Here is a 13,798-nt window from a genome sequence, read left to right as displayed (position 1 = left end):
CCTGCTTCCCAACCTGCAGGTTCTCTCCTTTGGAATGAAGGCTAAAACTTAAAAAAATAATAATAATTAAGATCCTTATAGAAATAAGATTTCCCAAAAAGCGGGATGGAAAAAAACAGGAGAGTAGAGTCAGATTATCCAGGACAAGGATCCTGTTCATGGACTTTTCAATAAAAGGGAACTAGATGAACTAGTTGCCAGGACAACCTTCTGTTGGAGAAAGGGAGGCTGAGGCAAGGAAATGAGAGAGCTGTGGTTACTCCTGTGCTTATCCCTGCCCCTTATAGCCTTTCATAGGGTGACAGGCTGTTTAGAATGTGACTCCAGATTCAATGAAGAAATTAGGACCTTACTGGCTAACCTGGTACCCATGGAAGTTCCTGATCGAGGTTTTCTGCTTCAACGGCAAATGAAGGAGACAATTAGTTTAAGCTTCAAGGTCTCCCACAGGAACAAGATGCTTCGGGTACTGGGTGAGGGAAAGCTTGTGTCCCTGAGAGTTTGGGGTGCTATAGAGAGGGGTGGGAAGGGAGAAAACACCTGGGTCCACATAATTTTCTCCATATATGTGATTATTCCTTTCCCACACATATCTATTTGCCTTCTCTTTAGCTGTAAAAAGTGTTAACAAGTTGAGAGTATGGCTGAAGAATGAACTTTATAGACTAGGAAATGAAACATGGAAAGGTGAGATACTATTTCAATGTTAAAAATTTTATTGCTCAAGCAATGAGGAAACTTGTTTGGGGAAAACAAGCCATCAGGATTGAATTTTTTAAGTTAAAAGAATTTTTATTTGCAGTATTGAAGTGGCGAGAGGAATAAAGAGTATTATACTCAAGAATTAATTTAATCATGATTAAGATATGATGGAAAAAGCCACCCTATTAGCTGATATCCCTTCTGTCCTATCTTAGGTGTCTTTATTCTTCAAGGCAAGCTTCTCAATGTCCGCCAAAATCTGGAATCGAAACTGAAAGAAATATTAAAGAACTATTCTGAAGTTGGTAATAAAAAGTGGGAGATGGGGGCATTGGTGGTGGGAAGGTTGCACTGGTAAAAGAGGGTGTTCTTTTTATGACTGAAACCCAAGTACATGTAATCATGGTGCTTAAATAAAAAAAATTTTTAAAAAAGATGTTTAATTTAAATTATATGAACAGAGTACGAAGTGAGAAATTAGGAAAATGTGGTGTTACTTTTTTTTATATATTTGAGTGATTTTAAGTGGATAATGGGAGGCTAACAACTACTACATAAAAACAGACTATTAAATATAGAGAGATATATATTATTAAATATGATATATAGTTTATTTTATATTATTAAATATTATGTATTTAATATTAATTTTGAACTAACTAAAACTTTCTGATTTTCTTCTAGCTTGTTCCGAAGATTGTGGTGAGTAACATATGAGGCCTTGAGATTGTGCCCCATATTTTCTACCATTCTTAGCCTTAATTGATCCTAAACTATTCTACTATATACCTAATTCCTAGACTTGGAATTAAAATGAAAATGCCATTTTTAACTGACAATAAAGTCTAGTTTATGGAATCTCAGAGGCTTCACAGACTTTGTAGTCTACAAAATCTATTAAAGTAATTTAACAGTTTTCAACTTTCAAACTGAGAAATCATTTCTCCTACTTCTTCCCCAGAGTCCTGACTTAAGTTACAGATGTTTTTTTACTCATCTTGAAGCTTGATTCATATTAGAGGAAAGAATTCATAGCACTAGTACTTTAATAGTCCTGGAAATGTCAAACCTCTAACTATACTTGATAATAAAACAAAAGAAACCCCATACTATGGACACCCTTCTAGTTATCTATCTTTTCTTTATCAGTTGTGATTGAAGGTCCTATTCTAGATTGCTGGACTTGTCTTCGCATCACTGCCAGGTGTCTTAAAGGAGAGTATTGTGGAGGTAACAGAAACATATGACATTTGAGGGAACAAACATCATGTAATTGATTTGTTTGCTTATGTACTCAATAAATTTTTGTTATGCATCCTCTATGAAGGTCATGCTTGTGTTACAGATAAAATCCAAAATGCTGGGTAAAATTTATCCTACTATGAATTAATGATAACTGTGCGAATTGCTGAACAGAGAAATAAAAATGCTGCACTAATAATGTTATCATTAGTCTGAAGCAAAAAGAGCTAGAACCTTAGGAGTCCAAAACTGATAAAGACAAGGGCCAGAGAATAGTAAAGGAGGTAATTCTTTTTACATGTAAATTATAATTAAAATCCTTAACATTACATGAAATCCTAGAACAACCTCAAGAATGAACCCTAAGTAAAAAGCCAGTAGTAATCCCTGAAAATTGCTGGGTGTGTCCCATGATACTAATAAAGTAAGAATTACCAATGACAGTGATTGCAGTGATAAGTAGAGCAAACATATTTAAAAAATTATCCTGGATGATTTTATATTACCTTGTTCTTTAATCTCACTTTTATTTTTTTCTTTATCCATACAGAAGTGGATTCAAGAATTTCTGAGAATCAAGAGATTGTACTTTTTCTGATATTGCTAGCAGAAGCTGTAATATTAGGAAGTACTTTGTTACTGTGAGTTTTCCTCCCAGCAAACAAACAATGGGTCAAGCATTATCTTGGCAAAGAGACTTCTAAGTCTTTCTGCATCCTCCTACCCCAAGGGAAATAAGGGAAAAGTAGTCATTTCAAAATCTGACATATGATACTGACATTAATCAAATGGATGAAATTTTGCTCAGAAGTTGGAACAGAAGGAAAGGGAGGGGGAACAATGAAGTATGAGAATAACTTTTAGAAGGGTATCAAAAAAGAAAGGGAAAAATATATAGATGTTCTAAAGAGACAACCTATATTGAAGTTTGAATTATCTTGTTTCTTTACTCTAGATTCCATATTTGTATATCTCATCGAAGGAAAATGAAGGCAATACGAAGATCACTAAAAAAATATTTGCAGAGAAAGCTTGACATATTAATGGGGTTAAAAGATGAAGAAAAAGAAAGATTTGAAACATAGACTACAGAAAAACTTTCACAATTCTCTTAAGTTTGAGCCAGAGAAGAAAACTGGTAATTAAGTTCGACTGTGGACATAAAGACATAGTATTTTAAAACTAAATTAGTATTTCTTCAGTAAAAATACTTATTGATATACTGTGTCAATGGAAGCAAAGAGAGAGCAAATGATTTACTCAAAGTTGCACAGAAAGTACTGCTGGCATGTTGTAAAATGCACTAAAAAAGATGATATACTTCATAGTAATAAATAATTTATGATAAGAAAATTATTAATGTCAGCAAATAGGATAACTTAAGTTTCTAAAGTTCCTTTATTTCTGTCTTTATGTACTCATTTTAGGTTCAATATGGACAAAATTTCTTAATTTTTAATATTTAATCTTCATCATGATATGACATACATTCCAACTCAATACCAAATTACTGGCCTAAAGTAACTTGAAGCTTACTTTGAAAATATTTTCTTCAATTTGTTAATCATATTATTTATTTGTAATTATTTAATTGTAACTATTGTATAATATTTAGTATGCAGTATCCTAATAAATATTTTACATCTATTGTCTAATTCCACTCTCACAATAACCTTATCACCTTGTATTTCCATGTCAAGTTTTGGTTTATAATGAGTAATCACAATACTTCATGGATATGGGACTCCACTTGAAATTTTTACCAAAAGTTTATTGTGACTTCCTAATACTTCTAATATGGGTTAAAATCACTTTTGCTGAAAGTCCTGACTTTTTATTTGTTTGTTTGCTTGGGTTTTTTTTTTTTTTTTTTTATGAGTCACACCTACTGGGTCTCTGGGCTTATTCCTAGCTCTGAATTCAGAGATTTCTCCTAGCAGAATCAGGGGACCTTTTAGAATTTTCAGGGACAGAACCTGGGTGGGACACATGCAAGGTAAATGCCCTTTCTTCACTATCTTTCTGACCCAACAAGGGACATTTACAACTGATAAATAGGGTTTATAATTTATCAGCTTAATGTCTCAGATTTAATGTGGGTTCTCACACACCCATCCTATTTAAGTAGTGACTTACTCTTCTTCCTTCCTTCCTTCCTTCCTTCCTTCCTTCCTTCCTTCCTTCCTTCCTTCCTTCCTTCCTTCCTTCTTCCTTCCTTCCTTCCTTCTTCCCTCCTTCCTTCCTTTCTTCCTTTCTTTTTCTTTCTTTCTTTAATCTTTCTTTCTTTCTTTTTCTTTTTTTTCTTTTTTTCTTTCTTTAATTCTCTTTCTTTCTTTCTTTCTTTAATTCTCTTTCTTTCTTTCTTTCTTCTTTCATATAAGTCCTTTTTGATTATGCTACTAGAGTTTCTCATTTCCTTTTCTTATCCAGGACTTGGGAAACACTTTTTTGGAGAGGCCCGGGACAGAAAGTGTTCTGCCATCTTCCATGGTGCTCAGAGCATATGTTTTTATATTTAGTTAGTTGTTTTTATATTTGCTCTTATTTTTACATCTTTGCCTCTATTTCCCCATGTTTTAGCTGCTTTTGAGGAATCTTTTTTCCTCCAAGCCTTCTTATTTAAATATTAAGCACCAGTGAAACCACATCAAATAATATATGTCTTTGCCTAGTGGAATTCATTCATATATAGAATTCCAACAGTAACTAAATATAAACTATATACATATATATATATATATAAACTAAATATAAACTCAAAATTTTAGTACTAGGTAGATAGCTCAAAGGCTAGAGCACATGCTTTGCCTCATGGCAGGCATAGATTCAATCACTGGAATCATGTTATTCCACTTACTTCCTGACCTCAAGCAATACCAGATGTGACCTTGAGCTACTTTCCAAGCATACTCTTTAGGTACTACTGTTTTAGCTCCAAGCTAAAACAAAAGTTCTAGATCCTGGGTAATAACAATAGCACAGCGGGTATGGCATTTGCCTTGCACATGATCTATCTGAGACTGAACTGGGTTCCACTGAGAGCAGAGCCAAGAGTAACCGTTAGAGAGCTGATGGATGTGTCCCCAAAAATAATTTAAAAAGTTTGAGATCCTTCTTTGCATCCCTTCCCAAGTACTATTTCTGAATATTTACTAGATGTATTGATTTATTTTATTTTATTTTTTTGGTTTTTGGGTCACACCCAGCAGTGCTCAGGGGTTACTCCTGGCTCTGTGCTCAGAAATCACTTCTGGCAGACTCAGGTGACCATATGAGACACTGGGATCCGAACCACCGTCCTTCTGCATGCAAGGCAAACACACTACTCCCATGCTATCTCTCCGGCCCATGGATGTATTGAGTTATATAGAAAATATGAACATTAAATTCAGCATGCCTGAAAATGGATTATCTTGACCATGTATTATTTTGTTTGTATGTTTGGTGAAGATATGCTATTTACCATTTTGAATGTTTTACAATTTTATCTTAATGTAGAGTGTCCTGCTCTACATGTGAAAAATAAATTAAATGGAGAGCCTAGAAACACAACTCTTATTTTCACTTTTGAATAGATAATAAAACTGTGGTTCATTATATTTAAGTGACTATATCCAAGGGTAGTAACCCAGGATTCAAACCCCAAATCTTGTTTGTCTACTAGTACCATGGATATCATAAATTATCCAGGGACAGAAACCTTCATGTATTCTGTTTTTCTTTTTCTCCTTCATCTAGCCTAGCCAGTCACTCTTCAATTAACATTGATTTTTACTCTTAACTATCTCTTAAATCTCTCTGGCTAATGCCACAGTTGAAGTCCTTCCTTTCTCTCTCAGGGCTTATTGCAATGACCTTCTAATCAGTCTCTCTGAGGCTAGTCTCTTCAGAAACTAAGTCTATTTTATCTGTGCTTTTTTTTCCCCTTAGAATAAGTCTGAAAATACAAATTGACTTCAACCCCTAATTAAAATACTAAGATGCCACCATCATTAGAAAAGCATAAGTATATATTCATTTACACAAATTTTACATAACTTAAACTGTACCATCGTGTTCAATAAATAATCTCATCTCTTTCCAAATAGTATTTTCTAAGACCTTTCTCTATATTCAGAGTTTTCCAGTTTCCAAAGGGAACTTTTCTTAATATCTCATCTTTACTACACTCTTCCCTGTTTTGATAGCCTGGTAATTTCTCTCTACCTTCAAAATTATTGTCCTTAAAAACCTATACATGAAGTTTTCTCTTTTCACAAAACTGTCCTTGACACTAAATTAACCCCACCTCTGCCTTCAGGTTACACTCAATTTGCATCTTTTTCTAAGAGTTATTTTTACAGTAGCTTTTTGAATGTCTTTTTCCTGGACGTTAATTCTTCAGGGACAGAGAGTATGCCATATTTGTCTTCATAGTTTCAATATCTAGAAACATATCACAAAACTTTCTATTAACTCCTCATATGCTAGTTTCCTCTAAATTCTGCTTTTGCTTTTTCTTTTTTTTTATTTGATAAGAATTGAGTTTATTCTATAGCTATGAATTAATGTCTGATGTCAGAAGCCAGAAATAATTTTTGTTGTTTACTTGTAGATGTACATAGCACCAGTCACTAACATATAAAAATTAGTTGAGTAAAAATATAAATAATTAAATAAGCACATTGAAAAATGCTACTAATTGAAATCAAGTGTGCCCTATATATTAATAATACTATAACTACACACAATTTTATATGAAAATATAAAAATTATGATTTTATAGTGAGGCTAGAGCTTCAGTCCTAATTATTAAAATCACTTAAGGCATAATGTTCAGCATTACTATGAAATAATGTTTAGCATTACCATGAAATAGGTAAGTGCTTCTTGAAATGGATTAGTGCTAACACATCCCAATGAATTTACACTGAAATAAGATCCATGTTTCTCATTAAGTACATAGATGTCTAATGTGAAACTAGGTTCAGAGCACTCCTGAAAATTTCCCAAGACTCCTCTTATTCTTCAAGCGAAGCTCAATGAATTTTGTCCTACCAGTTTGTCCTAATGCTAGTTAGATCAGAAAAACCTGAGCAAAACCCATGTGAGAATTCTCAGGCCTCCTGGTAATGGTCTAAAAATTGAAATAGTCTCAGAAATCAGTAGAGTGAAGCATATCCAAAATATCTGATTATAAGAATAAAGTGGCAGGCAGTAGGCAAATAATAGTAAAGATGATGGTCTTTAAGTTCTAGTTATCTTATAATCAATAAAATTAGGAATTTTCCTAAGCATTTGCCTTTTCTAATTTTAAGATCCATGTTTTTGTGCAACTTCTCTAAAATATGTTGAATAGACTAAGTAAAAGTATATAATATACTAAGTCCAGAGAATAGAAGCAGATATCTGAATAAGACACATTTTACTCTACCATCTCAAGGAGGTAGCCTATATTTAGGTATTCAGTTTACATTCCCAAGTACAACATTGTTAAAATTGCAGAGAAACGTAATACTTGTATACTTTTATTCTCCACAAACAAATGAAAATAATAACTATCCAAACAAATTGTAATATTAGCAGGTAGGCATGTTTGTCTATGTATGTTTGTCTAGCATCTCACTTTCTGTGAGATCTTACCCCTGAAACACCTAAAAACTTATCCAATGAGGTTTCATCAATCATCATGAAAAGATAAGGTCCTTCGTGGTTTCTTCTGGAAATACTAAAATGCACAGCCTCTTTGGGTCTCTAATCTCATGTTTTCTTTTTCATCAGTTCTCTACTAATAGTGTCATAAATGTTAAGGAAGATAATAATAACAACTTTTTAATATATGTATCACTTTAGAAATCCATACTTTTAAGTTAAGAATACATTATATTATGTTGTTGTCTCCAAAACTTATAACTTCTTTCTAAATTATGAAAAAAGTCCAATGAGAGTTAAAAAAAAAGGGTGGTGAAAAGCATTAAACACAATTTATAATGCAATGCTTATTAAAGCATAGCAAACCCTGTCTAATAGTCAACTTTATTTACTTGAAAGAAAATGCAAAGAAAATTTATAGTCATTATCTCTGGGTGGTTTAGGATAAAAGTTATTATATTTTCTCCATTTTGCTTATTCAGGTTTATGAATTTCCTTTAGTAAAAAATAATATATCTTTTTGTAGAGTAAAAGGCTATTTAAATTAAAAATGAAGGCAATAGGACTTCAAAATGAACACAATATAATACAATTTTACCTAGACTATTCAATGGATTGATTTAGTCAAGGAATTTTTATGGAACAGTTTATATAACAAAGTGGTCAAGTTACTGATTCATTAAATTTCTACCTTTGGGAATACAATTTATTTCCCATTTTTCCTTCCTGTTTTTCTAGTATCTATTGTTTAAAAATTTTATTGTGATTAAAAATTCTTTCAATACCTCTATACAACAAACTAAAGAAAGTATAATAGATTAAAAGAAAATTAAATGAGTGTCACTTTAAAATATAAAAGTAACATGGTAGAGAAATTGTACATTAGATAAGGTACTTTCACTGCATGCAGCCCCTCAGGTTGAATCCTCAGCACACCTTCAGTCCCCTGAGCAGCAACAAGAATGATGCCTGAGTTCAAGACCTGAGGGATAGAGAATAAAGGGAGGAAGGCAGGGAGGGAAGGAAGGCAGGGAGATGGGGGATGAAGGAAGGGAGGGAGGGAGGGAAGGAGGGAGGGAGGGAAGAAGGAAGGAAAGGAGGGAGCGAGGGAGGGAGGGAGGGAGGGAGGAAGGGAGGAAGGGAGGAAGGGAGGGAGGGAGGGAGGAAGGGAGGAAGGGAGGGAGGGAGGGAGGGAGGGAGAAAGGGAGGGAGGAAAGAAAAGAGGGAAGGAGGGAGGGAAGAAAGGAAAGAGAGAGGGAGGGAGGGAAAGAAGGAAGGAGAGAGGGAAGAAGGAAGGAGAGAAGGAAGGTAGGTAGGAAGGAAGGAGAGAAGGATGGAGGGAATGAAGGAAGGAAAAGAGGAAAGAAGTAAGGAAGGAAGGAGAGGAGGGAGGGACGGAGGGAAGGAAGGAAGGAAGGATGGAAGGAAGGATATCTCCTTCACCATCTTTTCAGTAGGTCATCTTTATTCCTGGAGCCTTTTTCCATCTGAAAGTGGATTTCCTCCCTTTTATTCAGATCCTGATAGTCTCTACTCTTGCCACTCTATTATCTCAGCAGGATTACTTCTGAATCTCTGTAACTATGAGGCTAATTATGCCACCACATGACAGCTCTGGTCATCACACTTCACACAGCTAATAGTTATATCCTGAATTGGATCAAGACAGGTAAAGATGAAAAAAGAAATAGTAATATACAACTTAATTCCTTAGAGGCTCAGAAAGTCATTAATTAGAAAAAATCACCCTTATCACAATAATAAGTATGCCACAATATGGAGATATGTAGAATATATGTAGAACCATGTTCAACAAAAGAAAATTATAGCACAGAAAACTCTATCAGTATCAACCAATTCTGTAGAATTTAAGAGTGACTTCAGGACTCCACTCAAAGAAATGATGGAATAGTTGCCAGTAAAGCACAAGAAAGTATAAAAGAAAATGAGAAAACTATATTCAGTTGTGATAGAAAAATAAAATGGTTGATTACACAAAACACAATATAAGAATTGAGTAGCAGAATAACAACAGCTAAGGAAAATATAAAAAAAATCCCAAGATACATGAGATGAATATCTGTGGGACAGAAGCCACTCAACAATGAATGATAGTACCCAAAATACAACAGAAGATAAAACTATTGGATAAAGTCAAAAGTAATGATTTAAGGATCATCAGAATTCTTATAAAAAAGGAAGGCAGATTTTATTTTAAAATGCTAGTTTAAAAAATCATACACAGGAATTTTCCAGTTAGGAAACACAGACATAAAGATTAAAGTTGCTAGAAGGGTCTGTGCCAAAATAAATCTAAATAAAAATTATTCAAAACACTCTATAATTAAAATAAAAAAATCAAAATATAGAGACAGAATATTGAAAGCAGCAAGGTCAAAAAAGTAACCCACAAACAAAGGAAAGCCTACATCTCTGTCAAATGATACTCAACCAGATCAGATTGGTGGGATATCGTACAAAAACTATAAGAAATTAAAATCCTTAATAGGAAAACTTGGGCCGGGTAGGTGGCGCTGGAGGTAAGGTGTCTGCCTTGCAAGCGCTAGCCAAGGAAGGACCTCGGTTCGATCCCCCGGTGTCCCATATGGTCCCCCCAAGCCAGGGGCGATTTCTGAGCGCATAGCCAGGAGTAACCCCTGAGCGTCAAACGGGTGTGGCCAAAAAAAAAAAAAAAAAAAAAAAAAATAGGAAAACTTTTCCCAGATGGACATTAATACTTGAAGGAACAATACACAGAGCCTCATGGACAGGTAATAGGGAAATCTAGACTTGAAACCAGTATAACATGAAGCATTAGAAGACAAGACAAGCATCTCCATTTGAATATGAATATGGCATCCACTCAGTGTGCTTATGATTTATTTCCATTTACAAAAATTAAGTAAGGTCTGTTTCACTTTATGTCCTTTCAGCACCATTGGCAGAGAGAAATGTGCACAGGTGCAGGATGTTGTTGTAGTGCATAATAGGACTGAAACTCAGTCAAGTTATAAGTTACAACTTGGTAACTGAAAATAAAAAAAAATACTGTACTATGAACAGCTTTGTCACTTATGGTGTTTAAATAAAGTAATTTTCAAACATCTATTAAAAGAAAGGTGTATTTATTCCTAGCTTGCTAAAAATTGTTCAATAATAAGTTAATATTTTATTTATATTGACTATATAGGAAAAACTTTTTATTATGTATATTTAGGTGACTATTGAATCAATAGACATTTTTGTTACAGTCTTTTACTTATTAATGCAGATACTTTAGCGTTACCTATAACATTTTTCTAACATAATCTATATTTGTATTTAGAACATAACTTACTTTTATACTTTTATAGGCCTGCTTATCTAGTGTACACCTTAAAATCTTCTTATCTTTCCTTCACCTTTATCAAATTGTAAGGATTATTTTAGGATTTATCTATTCAGTGTTAATTGTTATATTCATCACAATAGAATTATCCACACTAACAGTTTTAAATTCTATAACTACATTGAGATTAGTTTTGAAAAAAATTTCAGTGTCATTGATTTACAATGTTATGAAATTTCAGTTAAACTTTAATAATTTATATGTTCATATAGTATAAGTGATATATAAACTAACATATTAAGGAAACTAACTAGTGTCCAAAGGCCTCAAAATTGGAGATTTTGTCTAGAACTAAGTTTACATGAGAGAAGCATGGATGTAAAGGATGTTGGGACACAAGTGGAGAAAAGTGGAAAAAGTGGACATGGTGATGGATATGGAATTGGAATGATGTATGCATGGAAATCATAACAGTACATGAATAATAAGGGTAATAAATATACAGAATATAGACAAATTTCTATTGGCCAAAGAATAGACAAATAGCCAGTGGAATATATTAGAGTCTTGGAATAGTCCTACATAGATGAATACATTATTTGTGGCTAAAATTGCTCTTTAGAGAATTAATACATAGTCAATCAGGAATCCATATAAAAAGTAAAAATTGTGTTCTTCCTTATACAATACCCAAATAAAAAAATACAAATGAGTTAAAGTTCTGTGAACTGCAAACAATATAGCTTCTGGGTAGGGGTCAAGAGAATGTACAAGGTGCATTGACTTCATAGTCAAGTCCAATAGAGATCTCAACAAACACCTTCCACAGAAAATGGTATGGTAGTTATATACACATGCAAATAGTCTCTTATAATTATAATCACACATAAACACAAAGCACATCAGATAGTATTTGCTTTCCTGATATCTGATATATGAAACCCTTGGGAAATAGCCACTACACTGTAAAGTTATATGAAGATAACTCTTAAAAGATCTATCATTTAAAAATATAAGTGAAGGACTAAGGTTAGAAAATTCAAATTAGAACATAAATGACATCCTTTGGGATATATATAAAGTAGCTCAAGCAATAAAGATTAATTTACTAAGCTGCCAACCCATTGGCACCCCATATAAATAAATCCTGAGAATTACTAATTTTGCGGTTATAATTTATACTGGATATTGGGATTCCATCTCTTTAATTGATCCCATTATTGATAAATATATATTTATTCAGAAAAATAACCATACGGGGCTGGAGATATAGCACAGCGGCGTTTGCCTTGCAAGCAGCTGATCCAGGACCTAAGGTGGTTGGTTCGAGTCCCAGCGCCCCATATGGTCCCCCGTGCCTGCCAGGAGCTATTTCTGAGCAGAGCAGATAGCCAGTAGTAACCCCTGAGCACCGCCAGGTGCGGCCCAAAAACCAACAACAACAACAAAAAACAAAACAAAACAAAAAAACACACAAAAAAACCCATACAATTTGCATAACATTTACATAGATAAGAGAGTTTTATTTGTCTTGTCTTGCTTTTGTAGGGATGGATGAGTAGGTTAGGCAAATAATCATGCATAACTTATTTTTAATGATGCATTCTAGTTTTTTTGTTATGAAAACTAATCTACAATAATTTCCAAATATTCATAAAAATATTCATTTGTACTGATAAACATATGTAAGGTCATATACATATGTATATTTGTATGAATCACAGTTTATAACAATCCTCTGAAAGGTTTGCTAAATAAACTTATTTTTATAAAATATTTACATATGTCTTTGTTGCCCATTTTGCTTGTGACCTTCTCCAGTACATTTTTCTTGTGACTTTCTTTCATGCTATAAGAAATTTAATATTAAAACTTTAATATATATCATTTACCTACAACCATTTATAAACATCTTTTTGTTTGTTTTTGTTCTTTGGGCCACACCCAAAGAACATCACCCGGTGATGCCCAAGGGTTACTCCTGGCTATGTGCTCAGAAACTGTTCAGGTGTTTTTTGTTTGTTCTTTTGTTTTTTTGTTTGTGTTTTTGTTTTGTTTTTGTATTTTTCTTTTTATTGCTTTTTGTTGTTTGTTATTGTTTTTTGTTTTGTTACCTTTTTTCTTTTTTTCCCTTCAATCTTCTAAATTGATATTTATAACACCTAGAAGGACTCCTAGTTTTTTTGTTTGTTTCTTTGTTTCTTCTTTCTTCTTTTCCATTTTCTTTTTTCTATATCTCCAACAGAACTACATTGCTTAAATCAGGTTGTTCAGGGGGAAAATGGATGGTACCAGGTCCAGACACTGGCATGAACATTTAGTGGAAATAAAAAATAATCAAACCTGAACATCAAACCCAAAGTCAAAGTCAATAAAATCTATACCTAATCCATAGTAAGCTTTACAAGTGAGAACCAGTTACACTAGTATTGTTGGGGTAAAGGAGAGAGATATGGGTTGCATGCTGGAAACAGGGGTGGAGGGAGGACATCACTGGTGGTGGGAATGCCCCTGATTCATTGTCACTATGTAACTTAAATATTACTGTGAAAGATTTGTGATTCATTTCGGCCACAATAAAAATTAAAAAAAACATAAAATCTCAAATGCATTAGGAGCTGAAAAGGATGCACTGTGGCAGAATAAATGACTAAACATGTAGTCAGAAGTGAGGACAGCATGTCAAATGGCATGCCGGGTAACAAAGCCAAGGGTAGTCATTCAAATCTGCAGACAGAAGATTAAATTCTGTAAACCGAAAAAAGAAAGAAAGAAAAAGAAAGAAAAAAGAAAGAAGGAAGAAAGAAAGAAAGAAAGAAGGAAGGAAGGAAGGAAGGAAGGAAGGAAGGAAGGAAGGAAGGAAGGAAGGAAGGAAGGAAGGAAGGAAGGAAGAAA

General features: G+C 33.6%; 1 protein-coding gene across 1 annotated transcript; it reads left to right on the top strand.

Moving 5' to 3' along the window:
* Positions 1–241: 241 nt before the first annotated feature.
* IZUMO3 (IZUMO family member 3) lies at positions 242–3,029 on the top strand. The gene is made up of 7 exons (XM_049770711.1): positions 242–473; positions 613–687; positions 918–1,007; positions 1,387–1,404; positions 1,852–1,932; positions 2,495–2,585; positions 2,900–3,029. Exons 1-7 carry the CDS (start codon positions 242–244, stop codon positions 3,027–3,029), a joined length of 717 nt encoding a protein of 238 aa, XP_049626668.1.
* Positions 3,030–13,798: the final 10,769 nt, after the last annotated feature.

Source organism: Suncus etruscus, chromosome 1 (genome assembly GCF_024139225.1).
Source record: "Suncus etruscus isolate mSunEtr1 chromosome 1, mSunEtr1.pri.cur, whole genome shotgun sequence".
Taxonomy (NCBI): domain Eukaryota; kingdom Metazoa; phylum Chordata; class Mammalia; order Eulipotyphla; family Soricidae; genus Suncus; species Suncus etruscus.
This window is presented reverse-complemented; position numbering and strand designations above follow the sequence as displayed.